Raw genomic sequence first — 19,551 nt, forward strand, 5'->3', positions numbered from 1 at the left:
GGTGAATCCCATCAGGCCCCATGGGCTTGTGAACATTCAGCTGATATAGCTGGTCCCTTACAATTTCAGTGTCCATAAATGGAAAATCACTGCTTCTGTACTCGTGGTCCTCTGACTCAGGGAACTGGGCAGCCCAATATCTATCAATATAATTGACTGAGGCAAAAAAAGCATTGAGCGCCTCTGCTTTTTCTTCATCCCTATTAGTCAGGTGACCATCTTCAACAAGGATCACTCCAATGCTTTCTTTAGACCTTCTCTTGCTATTAACGTACTTAAAAAAGCCTTTCTTGTTGTCTGACACAACACTAACCAGTTTCAACTCTGAGATGGTGTTTCACATCTTCTCCCTGCATATGCGAACCACGTCTCTACTATTCCTGCAAAGCCTGTCCTCACTTCCAGAGATTGTACAATTCCTTTTTCCTCTGGAGCTCCACGAGGAGTTCTGTGTTCAGCTAAGCTGGTCTTCTGCCCTGCTTGCTTGACTTTTGACACAGTGGAATTGCCTGCTCCTGTGCTTCTAAAAGGTGCTTAAAAACTGACCAGCACTTGCTGACTCCTAAGCCCTCAAAAGCAGATTCCCTGGGGACACTACTAAGTAGTTCCCCGAATAGCTTAAAGTTTGCTCTCTTGAAATCCAGCCTAGCAACTCTGCAGACCTCTTTTCTCATTACCTCAAAAATTTTCAACTCAGCCATTTCATGATCACTGTGGCCAAGACGGACACTTACAATCACATCTTCTGTGAGCCCTTCTCTATTGACAAACAAGTCTAGGAGGGCATCTTTCCTAGTTGGCTTACTGAGTACTTGTGACAAGAAGTTATCTTCCACAAACTTCAGGAATTTCCCAGACTTGCTCATCACAGCAATATAGACTTCCCAGTTGATGTCTGGGAAGTTGAAATCTCCCATAAGGACAAGGGCTACTGATCCAGAGATTTCTCCTAATTGCCTAGAGAATTAGTGCTATCAGTGCTATCCTGGCTGGGCAATAGATAGTAGACACCCAGTATGACATCTGCTTTGTTTTCCATCCTCCTAATCCTCACGCAGAGGCTCTCAACCACGTCATCCCTAACTGTAAGGGCTGTACAGTCAAACCTCTCCCTTACATATAGTGTGACTCCTCCAACACGCCTGCCCTGCCTAGCCCTCCTGAACAGCCTGTAGCCCTCCATCCCAGCACTCCAGTTGTGGAACTCATTCCACCAAGTCTCACTAATACCAATGATAACGTAGCTCTGGGAACTGACCAAGGCTTCCAGTTCATCCTGCTTGTTTCTCATACTGCATGCGTTGGTGTACAAGTATTTCAGATGCGCTCCTAAGCCCTCAGTGCTCCCTGCAGCAGTGTAGATGCTCCCATTAGCATTGCCACCTTCAGGTGATGCCATGCTAACCCTTGGCTTACCTTCAGCTCTCCTGTTGGTATCCCCTTCCCCTCTTTGATTCTAGTTTAAAGCCCTCTCAATGGGTTTAAAGTCCCACCAGTTTACAAGCAAAGATGTGTTTCCCTGCATCAGGACAGGTGGATCCCATCAGGCCCCAGCATACCTTGTGTTTTAAAGACTCTCCCATGGTTATAAAAAATGAAGTTCTGGTGGAGGCATCAGTCCTGGAGTCAAGTATTGATGTCTTGGGCACACCTGTTTCTTCCAATGTCTCTCTCCATTGCTGGGAGGATTAAGGAAAACACAACCAACTAATAATGTTCTTGTTACAACATTATTAGTACCCACATGAAAGAGCCGGTGTGGGTAATGGTCTGAAGGCTGTACTAAGCTTGTCAGTCATCTGGTGACATCCCTGATTTGGGCTGTAGGGAGGCAGCAAACTTCCCTGAAAAGAGGGTGTGGTCTGTGAGTGGGTGCCTCAGGAGGGAGTCACCTGTGACAGTAATTCACTGTTGTTTCTTCTCAGCACTGGTCTTAATGCGGCTCTTGTTGCAAGGGGTCAGTTGATCTGACTTTGGTGAGAGTACTTGCATAGGTTCCTCCTCTTCTATCTCATCACGCGCTTTGTCTACCATACCCAGAGCCTCATACCTATTCTGTAAAGGTAGCTGAGAAGGTAAGGAGGGGTTCCTCTTACAGTTCCATGCAGTAACCTGCTTCCACTCCTCCCTATCCCTTGTAACGCTGCCTTCCTCCTGACACAGAAATAGATCCTGGACCTGCCTCAGTAGTGGCCATGCTGAATTGGCTTGTGTGTACCAGAGACGGCAGAGTACAGCTCCATTGGTCAATCTCCTTCTCAGACTCTATTGCAGATAGATCAAAAAACTAGGCAAGACAGGTCCATCAGAGAAGAAACAAAAAGGCGACATGTTTGAAACAGGAAACATCAGCTAAAATGCCACATCTTTCATTAGGTCAAACCACAAAGCTGTTAGGTCAGACTATGATTATCAGATCAGGAGTTCCTTCTGAGGTTTTATTTTATTTATTTATAAATTTAATCTAAGCTGTAATTGTTCCATCTGAAAGTATGAAATATTTAAATGTATCTGAACCAGCAGAAGCTTGTCTTATTTCAGCTCAAGAAAACCTGCATCATGGACTTTAAGGAAACATACGTTGTTCATAATTCTTGCTTCCATGAAATACAGTGGAAACATTATCTTCAGTCTTACAATACCCCATTACTAGCTTTTGTTCTAATGGTGGTGGTGGACTGTAGTAGTGAATATGAACAAAGGTACCCATCTTCGGCTACAGAAAGTTGGAAGAGGACAGTATGTTTTAACTAGTCCCATCTAAGTAGCGTGCTTCCAGCTTGCTGTTGCTAACTCCTGTGTCTTTCCTGGGGTTGCACAACACTTAACAGCATGCAGTGTTCAGTCAAATGTGCCTAAATGCGAAGAAAAGTAAACCCAAGTAGATCTAGTTTTATTGGAATTGATTTCACTATTAAAATGCTATTTCCTTCTTATGTCATTGCAGCAAAACCTGGAAAAGGCTGAGAGAGGCGAGATAGTGGAAAAAGGTCATCTCCATAGGCATTCAAAAAATATGAAGAAACAGAGCTTCTGCAATCAACATACAAGGACGCGTACACAAAAGTGACCTACAGTCCCATGGTGGTCTTGTAAAAGGTATGATTCAGCAGTACTATGCCCTCAAGAGACCTCTGACATTTACATGACAACATTACACAAATTCCATCTGAAAAATAATCTTTATTATATATACAGAAGCACATGCCCCAGGAAGCTATAGGCAAAGTATTTGGTCACTGAATTTTATATAGTTGAGGAAGTCCACACAGGTAATCAAGGGCACCACACAAATGAATATATAGTGCCAATGTTCTGGACCTGCCAGAGATCCAGTTATTTTAGCTACCATGATGAAATCAATCCATCCTCAAACAGGCTTTGTTCACTGGCTAGAGAATCTTAGTTTACCAGCAGTATCAAAAGAACTACTACCTCTTTCCCATGGGAAAAATGTGACTGTTAATACTCTAGCAGAAGGCAGATACAATCCTGGCAAGTACTCTGAACAGAACAACCACTTGGTCTCTGACAGGGAGCTTGACTGGAACTATCTTCTTTGCATTCGGCATTAGCCCTTTGCAAAAGGGCAGTCTCAATTCCAGGACATACTTCTTTAGAAAACACAGCTTTCCATATATCCTATAAGATCAAGTCCATTTGCATCAGTTTGTTTTAGATTCAAAAAGTCCAATGACCAGCACTAGCTTTCTACAACAGGCTTTTCCTAAAGCAGAGATGCCAGAATGTTTCAGAACTCTAGTCCCTTTCTCAGCATAGGGGGGGACAGTTTATTTCTGGAGCTTCTGCCTTTGATTTGGGCCCACATACCACATTATGGAACCCTTCAACACAGCCTGCACAGGTTTAATCTTGTGACAAGGGTTCAGTGGACAAGAATGCAGGAGCATGGCTGCTCTCATTTCAAGAGATATGCAAGCACCTTCCATTGTGAGAGGTGCACAAATGCTGTAAACAGCAAGGTTATTATCTTAGAGTTAAGAAGTTTTTTGTTTCCAATTCCTTTCAAATAACTAAATTACTGACATTATTTTACAGGTTTGTCAGGGCAGACATATGACTGTTTTTACATGGAATGCTCAGCAGGTCCAGATATACTAATTTTGGCCTTTCTTCAACAGGAGATACAACTGAGCAGGAAACATGATTTTGAAATTCAATTCATGCTCTTTGAAGTGTCCACAACTTCCTTAGGATATGCATTTCAAACAGCACTGAGCCATGGAGCAAATCTAAGGAATGGAAGAAAGGGAAGAAGCTTCTCTTTCTTATATCTAGCTACAGGGTTTCCCCAGCCCAATTCACTGATTCAGTCTAAGAGGGGGAAGATCCTGCAGTTCCTAGAAGTGTTGAAGTACTGCAGTAACTCAAAAATATTTTTCTTATTCCTACTAGCACAATACTATATAAAATGAGTGGTGCTACCTCCAGGTACAGGAACAGATGCTGTCCTTGAAGGTTGTAGCGTGAGGACCCTGGCTCAGAAAATGTACCACTCATTTAAAAACACCAAAGTAATGGCAGATGTCCTGGAAACAGATCCCAAGCATCAGCACTGGCTGCTGCATACTTAGACAGCAAGCAACCTAGGTGCAAGTTGCCGAGTGCTCTTTAAGGGCTGATTAGGAAAAAGGTGGCAGCTGGGTGAAGTGCTACCCTGTCTATAGGGAATGCAGGCCCTCATTACACAGAGGGCTGTGGCTCAAAAAAAGGCTGTTATTCCTGTTCATAGGTGGCCCGTAAAGCACAGGAAGAGCAGGACATGGAGAGCAAGCAAATACATGGCCACTAGCAGAGGCAAGTGAGTCCGGGAACGGAAGACAGAGCGTAACAGGCGTCGTAGTCCAAGGATATTCCGAGTCTGGAAGAGTAAAAGAGAGACCAGTCAGTACCAGGACTGGGTATGTCCCCAGCTGCCTTCACCCAGAGCTCTTCAGACTGTGAAGGTAAGTTTGTTTAAACTAATCAGCATGAACCTTCCCAAACCCATTCCACTGTCAGATTTGACCTCTAGAGCCAATGCTCAGTGAAACATTCCCCTTCCCCCACTCTCTGCAGGTTTCTCGTGAACCAATTCTGCTTGAGAAAGGGCAACAGAATGCAGAACATCTCTCCCTAACATTTGGTCCCTACGGAGGTTTCTAGCCTCCCCGAGTGAAATATAAACAAATGGATCAATGGTACTTTTCTGCTAGAGCCTCAAGCTACTAGGAATCCTGATTCACTCTCTGGCCTAGAAGAAGAAAATTCTTACTTATTTGTTGCATTCTTTCACCCTTGCAGCTGAACAATATGTGGCTTTTGGAATAGAAAACAGAGCAAGACAAGAGCAGAAACCTACACAAACCTGAACAGATTTAAATGTGCCTACAGGAGTATTTAGCTGCTATAGGTTCACAGTTTTCAGTTCACATTTTCTTGCATCAGCCAGGGCTCACATCATTGACAGCCATGAATGTGAATTCTTACTTTGATGAAATTATTATCCATGGAGTCAATCAGCAAGGAATGCTCATGACCTGGAGTCATATCAATGCTAGCACTTAAGGAAGACGTCCACTCACTTGACTGCAGCCTGCCACAAAAAAACATGAAGTTAAATTCAGTTTCTTATGATGCCCCAAACCAACACTGTAGACAAGCTTAGGAAAGGAGATATTTCTTCAAAAAGTAATCAACCATTGCAAGCAAGCCATGCCCTCACTTGACAAGAACTGGTTTCATTTGTACAACTGTAGTGCTTCCTGAGCTCAAGCTGAGCAGGACTGGGTGATCCAACTAGCAGTAGTCCTCCTTCCTCCACCAGGAGACTGGTGAAACTGTAACAGAGTAGGCATATTGTGCTCTCTACACAAGTTATACTTGCTCTGTGCCAGCCACTTCCTGTGCCCATAGCCACAGAGAGAAAAGTAAAACTTCCATACTGCATGATGTGCAGATTACCATTCCTCTCCAGTAGAGAGGACAATTCAGCTGCTGGCAGTGGAGTCCTTTCTTACCTCATTTATATCCCGACACTTCAAAACTCATGATTTTTTTGGTGCTGTTTTTTCCTTTTGTCTTTCAAGAATTTCAAACTCTTTACCTTAACTGAGGTCTCTGTGTTCTACATGGGGTCTTTCGAGTGAAATTTCATAGTGTGTGACTTGAAAGAAGCCAGGGCAAATGATTTAACTGTATATTTTAAATTCTCTGAAATTATTTTGGAAGCCAACTCTGGTCCCAACAGTGCTGCTTCTTGCTAACTGTTTTCTAGTGACAGATATTCAAGATTGGTAAGATGCCTTTAAAGGATGAAATGCAGAAGCAGCACTGTCAAATCTTCAGGCTAGCATTAGTTAGTGAAGTGAAATCAGTTGTAGGAGGCTTTCATAGACTTTAATGCTAGAAGGTGATACAGTTGTCTGAGTTGTGTAGCAATTACCAGGGAACTTCATCCAGAATTCTTCCATACAGACCATTATTTTTTTTGTTGAATCAGCAAATGTGTCAGAAGAAAGCCATTGTTTTCACGTAAAAGACTCCAATAGTGAGGTTTATTTTAACTGCCAGGAAATGCACAGCACAAGTGCCTACAATCAAGTAGTGACAAAACCCACTTCTGTAGTCAATGAGGAGAAACAGGCATTTCTAACATGCATCCTAATCCTAACATCTAGTCTAGGTCAGCCTCCTTTTCTCTGCTGACTATAAGGACATCTGTCAAGTAACCCGAGATACACAGTGTATTGGGTATAAATGGCAAGGTTTTGGTAACAGGGAGTTGCAAGGGAGAGCTGTGTGGCAGGAGGCCATGAAGTGCCCTGTACCAGTCACAGCTGGTTCCAGCTGGCTTGGCAATGGATGATGCCTCACTGTGTGCCAAAACTACAACTCGAGGAGCATATGGTGCCTCTGCTCACACATTTAACAAAGGGTGGTAGCTGGTAGGGGAAGGAAGAAATGAGTAAGAAACAAGAAACAGCAGAGAGAAATCACTACATACTAATGCCAGCCTCCTACGCTGCCCTTCACCTCACCAAAGGGACTGAGTGTAATGTACAGTGCAAACAATGGGACTGGATAGTAGGAAGCAGGGAGGAGAGGTGTCCAGACTGAAGTTGAGCCTGGGAAAGGCAGGGGGAAGTGTTTTCTCTAAGTGTTTAATTGTCTCTCAATACCCAAAGTAATTAAAAGTTTATGTTAATTGGCAATACATTAAACTTGAGTGACATTCTTCAAGTCAAGACTGTTTTGGCCATGACAGATAGGTGCTTACTGAGGAGACAAATCCCCTGGAAGTATGAAAACTCCTCTTCTGCCTTCACCCAATTCTCAGTCTCCAAATTATATTTTCCAGTAGTTAATTTAACTCATTGAGAAAGCTGGCATCTCATTTCTAGTCAGAATTTGTCTTAATGTCTACTAAGTTGTCTCATTCTATCTTTGTCTACAATTGAAGGATAGCCTGAATGTCAGGAAACACTTTTTTACTGTAAGGGTGACTGAGTGCTGGCACAGGTTGCCCAGGGAGGTTGTGAAGAAGTCTACATCCTTGGAGATACTCAAAAGCCAGCTGGACATGGTTCTGGGCAAGTGGCTCTAGGTAGCCCTGCTTGAGCAGGGGCGTCGGACCAGATGAGCTCCAGAGGTCCCTTCTAACCTCAACCATTCTGTGACAGACATGGCATAGGCGTTTCTATGCCCCCAGTGACATTCTACAGCAGAATGTAGTGAAGTGCAGATGAACACAGATCTAGGATCACCATACTTTTATGGTGATACTGCCTGTTTGCTCAAGCTCACTCACCTCCTGATCTGATCCTGTGCTGCAGAAAGTGTCTCCTCTACAGCAAGACGACGGTCCCGTTCTTCCTCCAGCTGCTCCTCTAAGTATCTCAGATCCTGCTTTGTGCTGCTATGTAAATGTTCTGTTTCGGACAACCTGTCAGAAAATAACCAAGCATATGCCAAGAAAAGGGCTAATTCATGGACTATTCTGTTTCTATTGTATTCACTGATGCAGTATGTGAACAGACTCCAATATCCTTCCACTTCACAGAGAAGACTTAGTTATTTTTATTAATGGATTTAAATTATTTGGAAAGCAAGAGAGAAGATAAATCTCTTGAAGCTTCTGTGTCACATCAGGAAGTTGTTCCTTGGCTCTGTCACCCGTGGCCCCACCTTCTGAAAATGATTTTGAAAGGGTATGAGGAATCACGTGCTAGATCTTAGTTCCAGAAGGTTACAAGGAATCATGTGCTAGGTCTCAATTCCAGACACTCTCAGGCTAACAGCCTTGAGACCCAGACTATTGATATACTTAAGCAGTTACTGAGGACCCAGCCCATCAAATGAAAGATGCTAGTTTGGCTGGTGACGGTCAACTGGAATTGCTGCTGCATGTTGCCCTTCATTTTTTGAAGTTCTATCCAAAGAGATAACTAACGACAGCTGTCAAGTGCATATAACAGTTCCTCCACTTCCACAAGGTCCTAGTGTGGAACTGAGTTTTTCCAACACTCTGACAGAGAGTAACAGAAATAGGCTCATCACCAGACCAAAGACCTCCATCACGACTAACAGCCCCACCCCTGTTTTCTCTGGCTTTCTTTACCTCAGCTGCAACTCCTGCAGTTCTGGTGTGTAACTGCCTCTCTGAGGCTCATTCTTTTCTTGGGGTGCTCCTGGAGCAGCATCTGTTGCAAACAACTCCTGAAAGAAAGCATGAATGTATAGCAGATAGCACTGAATGAACAGGACAGAAAGTAGCTACAATGCTGCACAGTTAAGTGGAGCCACCTGCAATAAGCTTTCCCCTCCATTGCACCAAGACAGCCACCCTTACCATGCCCTTGTCTGCAGACTGCAGCTCCTGGAGCTGCCTCTCAAGCACCAAGCAGCGGTTCAGAACCTCATTGTAGTGCTGATGGCTCTCACAGATATTCCGACTGTTACCACGCAGCTGGAGGGAGAGGGCATTTTTCTCTTCAAAGACCTGAGATAGCTGAGAAGAGAACACAACTGCTAAGTAAAGAACTCGTATTTTTGTGAAAGCAAAATTGTTCTCTGTGTAATCGCGGGTAAGAATTCTATTGAGAACATGGGAACTGCCGCACTGCACATTACTAAGGTCCAAACATCAGTGATAATCTCCAACAGTAGCTTGTTGCTAAGATTTCCAGAACAGAGTCCCAAAATATCCACACCACGTACAGAATAACACCCTTCCAAAACAAGATTTCTGTAAGTGCTGAGATTGACTTAAACCTTTCAGAAACGTCATCAATAAATTATGATTTTATATTCTTGCTTTCTCCTTGAATTCAGCTCTCTTTCTGAAGTTTGCTAAATTCTGAGTCTTCCATTTCAACGTGGGAATCGGACTGCTTGTGATTCTGTACTGAAATGCAGAAACTTTTTCAAGATCGCAGGCAGCACTGAAGATTACAAGTATGCCTTCTGAAGGAGGAACTTCCTTCAGGAGCCTAGAAAGCAGGAGGCTAGAAAGAACTCCCGACAGTAGAAATGGAACCTGGAAACAACTTTCTTCACATAATCTCGCTCTCTGGTCCCTTTGTCTGGTCTCCCTCTCTCTCCTTCAACCTTCCCCCATTGTTGTTGTCCCCCCCCCGCCCCAAGTCTGTCCTCTCTCTTCCCTCTCCCCCTTTCTCCTCTCTTTCTTCCCTCCTCTCTTCTGTCCTCTTCCCTCCTCCCTCCTCCTTTCTCCCTCTGGTCACTTTAGAGAAAGGGCACTAAAATTCAGTGGCAGAAGAGTTGCTGATTTAGACACTACTGTCACTGATCCTCCTGAATGTGATCTATATACGGCCTGGAATATCCCCCTGGTCCATTCAGATCAGCTGTCCCAGTTGTGACTTTTTGCAAGCTCTTGCCCACTCCCAGCCTACTCACTGCAGGGAGAGCAGAATGAGAAATGGAGAAGGCCTTAACACTGTGCAAGCACTGTTCAGCAATAGCTAATACATTGGTGTGTTATCAACACTGCTTTAGTCACAAATCTATAATACAGCACCTTAGAGCCTGCTATGAAGAAAATTAACTCCGTCCCAGCCAGCTCCAGTACACAAAGTTTTAACATCATCACTCACAGTATTTGCATTTGGAAAAGAAGGAGCTATGAATCATAGAATCATTTAGGTGGGAAAAGACCTTCAAGATCATCGAGTCCAACCATCATCCATGACCGCTAAACCATGTTCTGGAGTACCCCGTCTACTCGCTTTTTGAATACCTCCAGGGATGGTGACTCAACCACTTCCCTGGGCAGCCTATTCGAATGTCTGAAACTAGACAAATGAACTGCTACATAGTCAAAAATTGGCTGGACCACTGGACTCAAAGGCAATGATCAATGGCTTGACAGCCAGCAATGAGCAGAATGCTCCTGGAGCCTACCTGGTGCACATATTGCTCAACATTGACAGCAATATAAGTTATGACATTGAGTATAGCATCAGCAAATTTGCAGCCAATATTGAATTCTGGGGAGTGGCTGACATGACAAAGACAAAACTTCAATCTGGAGGGACTTTGAGAAACTTGAGGACCGGGCCAACAGAAATCACAAGTTCAGTAAGGAGAAGTGTAAACTTCTGCACCTGAGGCAAAACCCATACATCAATATAGGATGGGAAGAGACTGCCAAGGCAACAGCTCTGCTGTAAAGGACTGGTGAGTTACAGCAGCTGCCAGGCTGAATAAAAGCCCAAAGTACATCCTCATTGTGAGCAAGACAAACTGTCTACTGGGCTACATTAGGAGAAGCAAGGCCAGCAGATTGAGGGACGTCATAACCTGTTCTGCGTGGTACCAATAAGACTGTACCTGGAATACTGGGACTGGTTTTAGGTCACTCATTTACAGCCGGGGAGATCCCAGTTGACTGGAGGTTAGCAAAATGTGACGCCCATCTAGAAGAAGGGCCAGAAGGAGAATCTGGGGAACTACGGGCCTGTCAGCCTTTCCTCAGTGCTGGGGAAGGTTACGGAGCAGATCATCTTGAGTGCCATCATGCGGCACACACAGGACAACCAGGTGATCAGGCCCAGTCAGCATGGGTTTATGAAAGGCAGGTCCTGCTTGACTAACCTGATCTCCTTCTACGACAAGGTGACCCGCTTAGTGGATGAGGGAAAGACTGTGGATGTTGTCTGCCTAGACTTTAGTTAAGCCTTTGACGCCGTCTCCCGCAGCATTCTCCTGGAGAAACTGGCTGCTCACGGCTTGGACAGGTGTACTCTTCACTGGGTAAAAAACTGGCTGGATGGCTGGGCCCAAAGAGTTGTGGTGAATGGGGTTAAATCCAATTGGTGGCCGGTCACAAGTGGTGTTCCCCAGGGCTCAGTATTGGGGCCAGTTGTCTTTAATATCTTTATCAGTGATCTGGACAAGGGGATCAAGTGCACCTTCAGTAACTCTGCAGACGACACCAAATTCAGCAGGACTGTTGATCTGCTTGAGGGTAGGAAGGCTCTCCGGAGGGATCTGGACAGGCTGGATCGGTGGGCCGAGGCCAGTTGTATGAGATTCAACAAGGCTGAGTGCTGGGTCTTGCGTTTGGGTCAGAACAACCCCATGCAATGCTACAGGCTTGGGGAAGAGTGGCTGGCAAGCTGCCCGGTGGGAAAGGACCTGGGGGTGCTGGTCGACAGCCGGCTGAGTATGAGCAGGCAGTGTGCCCAGGTGGCCAAGAAGGCCAACGGCATCCTGGCTTGTGTCAGAATTAGTGTGGCCAGCAGGAGCAGGGAAGTCATCGTCCCCCCCGTACTCGGCACTGGTGAGGCCGCACCTCGAATACTGTCCTCAGTTTTGGGCCCCTCACTACAAGAGAGACATTGAGGTGCTGGAGCTTGTCCAGAGAAGGGCAACGAAGCTGGTGAGGGGTCTGGAGCACAAGTCTTATGAGGAGCGGTTGAGGGAACTGGGGTTGTTTAGTGTGGCGAAAAGGCAGCTGAGGGGAGACCTTATCGCTCTCTACAACTACCTGAAAGGAGGTTGTAGCGAGGTGGGGATCAGTCTCTTCTCCCAAGTAACAAGCGATAGGATGAGAGGCAACGGCCTCAAGTAGTGCCAGGGGAGGTTTAGATTGGATATTAGGAACAATTTCTTTACCAAAAGGGTTGCCAAGCACTGGCACAGGCTGCCCAGGGAAGTGGTTGAGTCACCATGCCTGGAGGCATTTAAAAGACATGTAGATGTGGCACTTGGGGCCATGGCTTAGTGGTAGACTTGGCAGTGTTAGGTTAATGGTTGGACTTGGTAGTCTTAAGGGTCTTTTCCAACCTAAATGATTCTAAAATGATTAGAGAAATGGGAAGGAGTCCAGGACAAGGCTGTTGAGATTGTCAAGGGATTGGAGCAGATGATGCCTATAAGAGTTGGGCTGCTTTAGCCTGCGAAAGAGGAGGCTAAATGGTCATTTTACAATAGCTTACAATTAAATTAAAAGTACTAATAAAGTAGACAGAGCCAAACTCTTTTTTATAGGGGCAGAAAATGTAATAAGGCGCCATAGCCACACAGACTGCGGCTTGGAAGAGCAAGACTAGACATTAAGAAAAAAAATTGCATGAAAAGTGTAGAGCAGCATTGGACAAAGGCCCAGATAGGTTCTGGAATCTCTATTCTTTCACCACTTAGCTAGGTAAAGTCATGGCTGACCTGATCAAATGTTGGAGACAGTACTGCTTTGAGCAGCAGAAGGATGTACTAGATCATTTCCAGAAGTCTCTTCTAATATTTCTGAATTTGTGTTACTTCACTAAATGTCCACAAGAACAGAAAGATTCATTCCTGCTCCCTGAGCCCTATTCAAGCCTACCCTCTTCCCCACATTCCTCATCCCAGACTCTGCATGCAAGTATAAGATATAATCAGTACCTTGCTGTTTAACTGCTGAATTCTGAGCTCTTTTTGGTGAAGTTCTTTCAGGCTGTCACTTAGCTGGTCCTGGAGATGTTTTGTCTCTGTTTCTAGGCTTGAAAAGTCCCCTCTCAGAACTTCTGAAGAAATCTGCCAGGGAAACAACAATGAAAAATATACTGCACATGTGACAACCCACTCTCGTATTAGTCCTCTCTGTTTACTATTCCAAGGTCAAACCCAACATTATTCCTAGGCCTGGAACTTGATCTGCTCAAGCAAAACAGCAAATAGGGAATGAACAAGAATATCCTAAAAGCCATCTGAAAATCCAAACAATTATGAAAGATCACTGAACTTGCACATACGATGAGTGCTTCTCAAAAGTTGTCTTAAAGCTATCTACAATACAGGAAAGAAAAAAAAGCGTATGAATAAGAACAAGAAAAACAAACAAAAAACCAAAGCAATGTCCACACTGCTCTTATTCAACACAGACTGAAAGGTTAGCACTGAAGCATTCTCCTGGAAAGCATCACATGCACATTGTTCTAGCTTTCTCTTTGCATATATATGTGTGTGTGCGTCAAAGGGATAACGGGAGATTTCTTCCCTCCTCCACTGTCATAAAAGCTTCTCACTGGAACATTACAGAAGTGGGCAGAAGAGTTCTTTCCTTGCTCATAATGTAATGGTATTGTACATGCAGCAGGCAAGCATCCTTCCCTAGACCAAGCAAAATACTCAATGTATTTCACTCCACATTTAGGACTGTGATACAGGGTAAAGAACGCAGAAAGTGCCATGTTCAATCCTCAGCCTCTCGGGGCCTGAGTCAGGATTGTAGATCCCTGTCATGGTAAAAACAGCGATAAAAATTCAACAGGAAACTTAAAAAAATTAGAACGCGACATTAAAAGGACAACTAAATCAGAAGATCTTAGATACAAACACAGTGCAAGAATCAATTCTAAAATAGCCAGAAAGACCTGAGAAGTTCCATACTGCTTAGAAGGACCTAAGGTGCCTAGGAAGCTCCGTCTCTTACTCTTTCTTGAAACATTAGGAACCATGAACTAAGGGAAGAGCACATAAGGGTATGCCAGAGTTTTCTAAAGGTTTTCAATGATCCAAGTTGCAATGTTGGTATAGTCCTTGGAGGCCATGCAACAAAATCTGATACTGCAGTCTGTACAAGCTGAATACAAGCAACACAGGCTACTTTGGCTGAATTTCGAACCTCACATTTCCATGCAACAAAAAATCTGTGTATTTCTACCCACCTTCATTTGGTACTGCTCCTCTACAATTTGAGACTTGCTGAGGGGCAGTCTTGTTTCTTGCATGATCCTTTGTAAATGGCTCAGTTGCTTGTCTTTTTCTGCTATGACCATCAGGTACTGCTCCTTTATGCTGCTGTTTTGCTTTTCCCAGGTAGTTTTCTCTTGTCTGCCCAGTATGACACAAAGGAAATTACCAGGAAGTAATCAGTATCACTTATGATATCCAGGTATCCATCTCAGAATGAACTGAGGATGAGTCTATTTCCTATCATTAGTCCACGCCAGAAAAGTTTTATAATTAAACCAAACCAAAACAACCCACTTAAGTACAGGAACCTTAAAAGCAGGTTTAAGGAAGTATTCAGTATTAGGCTCAACACTGCAGATTATTCAATGCTCACACTTTTGGTATTCCTGGACATTGTTTTGATCTTGCTGTACAGAGAGTTTTATCAAGTAAGTAATTGACACTGCCACTTGTCATCATAACATTATGACTGCCTCAGTCAAATATGCACCAGAACCATAGCATTGATCCCAACACAGAAACTTGAGGCCTTAACTTATTTACATTGTAGAAGCTAGACAGGAAATAAATCTCCTTTTCTTTTATCAGGAGATAAGCAGAATTTGTAAGCTGCTTCAAACTGTACAAGATCTTAAGTTAGTTTGAGGGTCAGACTGGAGGCAGGGGGAGCGGGAAGGAGACTACAAGTTTTTATATCACTTTAGACAAAGATAAGTCATATATCTTTCCACAAAAAAATCCCACCCCTTTCACTCCAGGTTCAGCCATTCTTAGATGGATCTCTGAAGTACCCGAAAGGGTTTTCCCCCCATTTTTGGAACAGAGCATATTTGGCTGACTAGTTTTGGTCCAGTTGGAGATGACAATTTACTAGACTTGAATTACAGACTTTTTTAAAAATAGAAGACATAGAGCAAATGAAACAAAGGATTAGACAGTCATACAAAATGAGTATTTTCTAAACAATGAAATCAGTGTGATAATAAAGGGTGTTCATCATCAGCTTGGAATGGAGAATTCTGTAATTACATACATAAGCTCCAATACAAGAAACAGCCTAAGTTTCCTCTCAAACAGATGATACTGGCCACCACTGGATGAAGGAAATAAAAATTAAAAGCTCACTGATCTATTTCACACAGTCATTTCCTTCCAATATGCCAGGCTGTAATCCTTTACCCTAAGTCCAAGGCAAAAGCCGAACAAGGGAAACGTGTGGCCACTCCTGAACAGGGCAAAGTGATTTAGTGATAGCTGACACAGCTAAGGCTGAGGTTCTCAATGCCTTCTTTGCCTTCTGCCCACAACTGCTCTTTGAAGGAAAGAAACAGCACATTTGCATCTCTGAGGCAGTGAGAAGACAGACAATTCTCACCTAAGCTGCTGGAGCTCCTCCTGGTAGAAAATACTTTCTTGCTTCAGCTGTTCTTGGAGACGGTGCTGTTTATCTGCATCTTGCCGATATTCCTGCAGTTGTTCCTTTAAGCGAGAATTTTCAGCTGATTCTACCCCGACTAGTATGTATTGCTGCTGCAGATTCTTCAGCTCTCTTACCTTTAATTAAAGGGAAATATCAGAGTGTGTGACAACTGAGCAAGGAGCTAGGTTTATTACTTTAAAGTGTTTAAGAGCATTTCTCACTGTGGCCATCTGGAGAAAAAGTCACATTCAGATGACAGAGAAACTAGAAATTGAATCAGTGATTACAACAGTCTACTAAAAACTGCTCAGAAAAAAAAACCTCAGAGAATTCTATTGTTAATGAGAGTAGTGAGTTTTGAGACCTTCCATGAAGATTTGACATACAGTAACAAAAAGATGCCAAACTACAGTATTAATTCCCTTATTCAGAGGAAGACAAAGTGAGACAGAAGGAGCTGGGTAAGAATAACTCCTGAAGCTGATACTTGCTGTAAACCAGGGAACTAAGGAACTAAAATCCTTTTGACAGTCTACTCAGACTGGAATTAGAAATAAGTTGTCATTACACATCCATCACTACAATCAGTTTCTGAAGACAAGATGACATGATTGACTCTGGAGACAGTCAGTAGACCCCTCTACTGAGGATCTATCTTAGTATTAGCACCACTACACAGATATGCAAGTTCAAAAAACCAGCAGTAGAGGAGGCATAAATCTACAAATAAATGAGATAAAAAACGGACAAGAAGGAAGATGTGTTTAAGACAGTATCACAAAGTCTGTTGTGAATTCACAGAAGGGAAAACTAAGAAAGTGACAGTGGAAAGCGATTGTAAAAGTCTGACCAGCAACTAGAACTCTGAAACTTGCTGAGCTGCATTGTGCCAGAGACTACAAAGAAACACATTACGTATACAAGCAAGGATGTCAAAATGAAGCTGCAATGCCTTGTACCTGTCTTGACAATCAGCTGCCAAGAGGAGAAACAGACCCAAGTCTGCTCTAGTCTTTTCTAGAAATCTAAGACAAATCAAATGCACAAGCTTCCACAGTTGTGGACTAAGCAGGTTAACAGGGAACCCATATCTTATTTCTATGATTCCATATTTTAAATCAAGCTAACAAGAGAAACCACACTGCAAAATTAACAATGAAATCACAGCTTCCATATGTCAGAGAAGATAACGTAGATGGCACATACTAAATCCATGGGATCTGATGGAGTGCATCCACAAGTGCTAAGGTCACTGGGAGGCAACTCAATTACCTTTGAAAGGTCATGGCGACTGGGAGAGGTTCCTGAAGACTGGAAGAAAGCAAATGTCATCCCTACCTACAAGGGCAAGAAGGAGGAACTGGGGAACTGCAGGCTGGTCAGCCTCATCTCCATCCCTGGGAAGGTGATGGAGCAACTAATTATGGAAACCATTTCCAGATACATGAAAAAACAGGGTGCTCAGAGAAGTGGAATATCCACCAATAGGGATATTAAAAATCCAACTGGACACTGCCTTGGGCAACCTATTCCAGCTGACCTGGTTTGAGCAGGAGGGTTGGACTAGACCTCCAGAAGTCCCTTCCAACCTCAACTATTCTGTGATTCTGTGAAGACAATTATCTTTGTTTCACATTGCAAATACCACATCTAAGTTGCTGAATTTTAAGATCTGAAGATCGAAATCTCCTGTGGGGCTTTAAGTAAGAGCAGGAAGAGAGAACAAGGACTTACTACTCTGTCTCTGTCATTCTGCAAGGAGGACAGTGCCTTCTTAAGACTCTGCACTTCTGAAGGAATTGTGGAAGTGCTCCCTTCCGCTTGTTGCTTCACTTCTTCAACCTTACGTGTTTTGCCCAATTCATTCAGCAGATGGTCTCGCTCATTCTGCAGGCTTGCCATAGCTTTGGAGAAAGATTTGACTTGGTTGGAAGAGCCTTCCAGTTCTGAAGACAAATGGAGAAGCTCATCATCTTTGGCTCTGAGCTTCTGATTAAGTTTCTCAACCTGGGCCAAGAGACCTCTTTCATCAGTGGCTTTCTGCAGTTCCGTCAGCTCAGACCGCAGTGTATCTCGGTCCCTGGCAGTGGAATGTTGCTCGTCTTGTAGCTGAATCATCTGTTTCTGAAGATTCTGCACTAGACTCTTTTGTTCCTCTAAGTCTGCAGAGTATTTCTGTTTCAAAACATGAAGTTCTTCATTGGCCTGGTCTCGGCTATCCTGAAGAGAGCTCATGGACTTCCCAAAAGACTGAATTTGAGCTCTAAGATCTTTGTTTTCATCTGTGACTGCAAGAAACTTCTGTTCCATTTCCATCAAGTCCCGTGCCAGTTCTGCTACTCTCTCTTCCGCTGTTTCTGTTTCATTCCTCATTATCCCTGCATCATGATGTAGGTGCTTCAGTTCCTTTCGAAGCCTGTCCTCAGCCTCTCCCACTCTCTTGGCTGCATCCCTTTGAACACATACTAGCTCGCCCTCAAGTTCTGTTATCCTTTCCTGTGAGAGGGAAAGCTTATGACTCAGTTCTTGTGCCTCTTCCTCTCGGGCCCTTAGTTGTGCTTGACACTCCATGATAGGACCCCCATCACGTAATGCTGTCATCTCACTCTGCACACGAGACAGAGAGGACGTAAGGGTTTCAATCTCTTGAGACATACTGACTTTATCCTCTCTCAAGGCTTCCATGCACTTCCTGAGATCATCCTGAGTATGCTTGGACTCCTTCAGCTGTGTTTCTATGATTGCCTTCTCCTTTTCCAGAGTTTGGATCCGCTGAAGCTGTGTTTTGAGAAGTTGTTTCTGTTGGGAGTCCTTTATTGAAATCACTTGGTTCAGGTCTTCTCTGTACCGCACCAACTCTGCATTCAGCTTGGCATTCTCAGAGTTGAGGTCATCCATCTGGCTATGAAAACGCCTGATTTCTTCCTTGAGCTTATTGTTTTCAGCAGCAGCCTCTTGAATTAACTGGTCTTTTTCCAAGATTATAACAAGATGACGTTCCTCAAGTTGCTTGTAGTCTCTCAGTATGCGGTCTCTGTCATCTTGCAAAGATGACATGGACTTGGTGAAGGAGTCCAGCTGTGCCTTCTGCTGCTTACTTTCTTCTCTGCTTATCTTCATCTTTTCAGTAAGATGATCAAGTTTGTCAAGAAATTTGTTCTTCTCATTTTCCAAGGCTTTTTTATCTTCTTCCTCCTTACTTAGCCTATACTCCAACTCTTTCATCTCTTCAGAATGTTGCTGCTGTAGTTCAGATAGAGCAGCCATAACTGCTTCTTCCTTGGCAGACAACAAACTAATGATCTTTTGATCCTTGGCACTAGTTTCTTCATGCAGCTTATTTGTTAGGTCCTTGGAAGCTTGCAGATCAGCCTCAAGCTGTTCATAGCTGAATTTAAAATTCTGGATAGTGGTCTCTTGTTGTTTGACCACACTCCCCAGCTTTTCTCTGACCATTTCACATTTGGTGAAGGAATTCTGTAACTCAGCAAGCTGGTCTCTCAGGCTGCTGATTTCTGACTCCAGTTTCTGCTGTTCATTCTGAGACTTGCTGTACAGTTTCTGAGACCCTTCAAGCTGCGTCAGAAGCTCCTTTTTTTCCTCTTGCAACATTTCACATGTCTTTTGGTGATGCTGAATCTCCTTCCTGGATTCGGACTCCCAGTCTTTCTTGTTGCGTTCCAGCCTGAAAACAGAAAAGAGAAAGTCAGTCACAAATCAATGAAGTATCACAGTATCCAAACCCACAGTAATAGTTTTTATTGATTATACTAATTTAGAAAAGCCACAAAATTAGTTTTACTTTAAGAAAGCAAGCTAGAAATATCCAGATGATTAGTTTTCCCTCAATTTAAAATTCAAGGCATCTTTTAAAGTTCTGACTGCACTACTGTCTGAAGGGGGTGGTGCTGGGGGAATATTTTTTAAAAGCT

General features: G+C 43.6%; 1 protein-coding gene across 3 annotated transcripts in view; it reads right to left on the bottom strand.

Moving 5' to 3' along the window:
- Positions 1-3,163: 3,163 nt before the first annotated feature.
- GOLGB1 (golgin B1) overlaps positions 3,164-19,551 on the bottom strand; it is a 51,800-nt gene continuing 35,412 nt past the window's right edge. For all 3 annotated transcript variants that reach the window (XM_069801374.1, XM_069801372.1, XM_069801373.1), the window contains exons 16-24: positions 17,354-19,304; positions 15,575-15,753; positions 14,172-14,337; positions 12,907-13,038; positions 8,852-9,010; positions 8,621-8,718; positions 7,811-7,945; positions 5,491-5,596; positions 3,164-4,882 (exon numbers count right to left, since the gene is read on the bottom strand). In XM_069801374.1, coding sequence (XP_069657475.1) covers positions 4,748-4,882; positions 5,491-5,596; positions 7,811-7,945; positions 8,621-8,718; positions 8,852-9,010; positions 12,907-13,038; positions 14,172-14,337; positions 15,575-15,753; positions 17,354-19,304 — 3,061 coding nt within the window. In that variant the 3' untranslated portion in view covers positions 3,164-4,747. The remainder of the gene's footprint in view (positions 4,883-5,490; positions 5,597-7,810; positions 7,946-8,620; positions 8,719-8,851; positions 9,011-12,906; positions 13,039-14,171; positions 14,338-15,574; positions 15,754-17,353; positions 19,305-19,551) is intronic.

This window comes from Haliaeetus albicilla, chromosome 14 (assembly GCF_947461875.1).
Source record: "Haliaeetus albicilla chromosome 14, bHalAlb1.1, whole genome shotgun sequence".
Classification (NCBI taxonomy): domain Eukaryota; kingdom Metazoa; phylum Chordata; class Aves; order Accipitriformes; family Accipitridae; genus Haliaeetus; species Haliaeetus albicilla.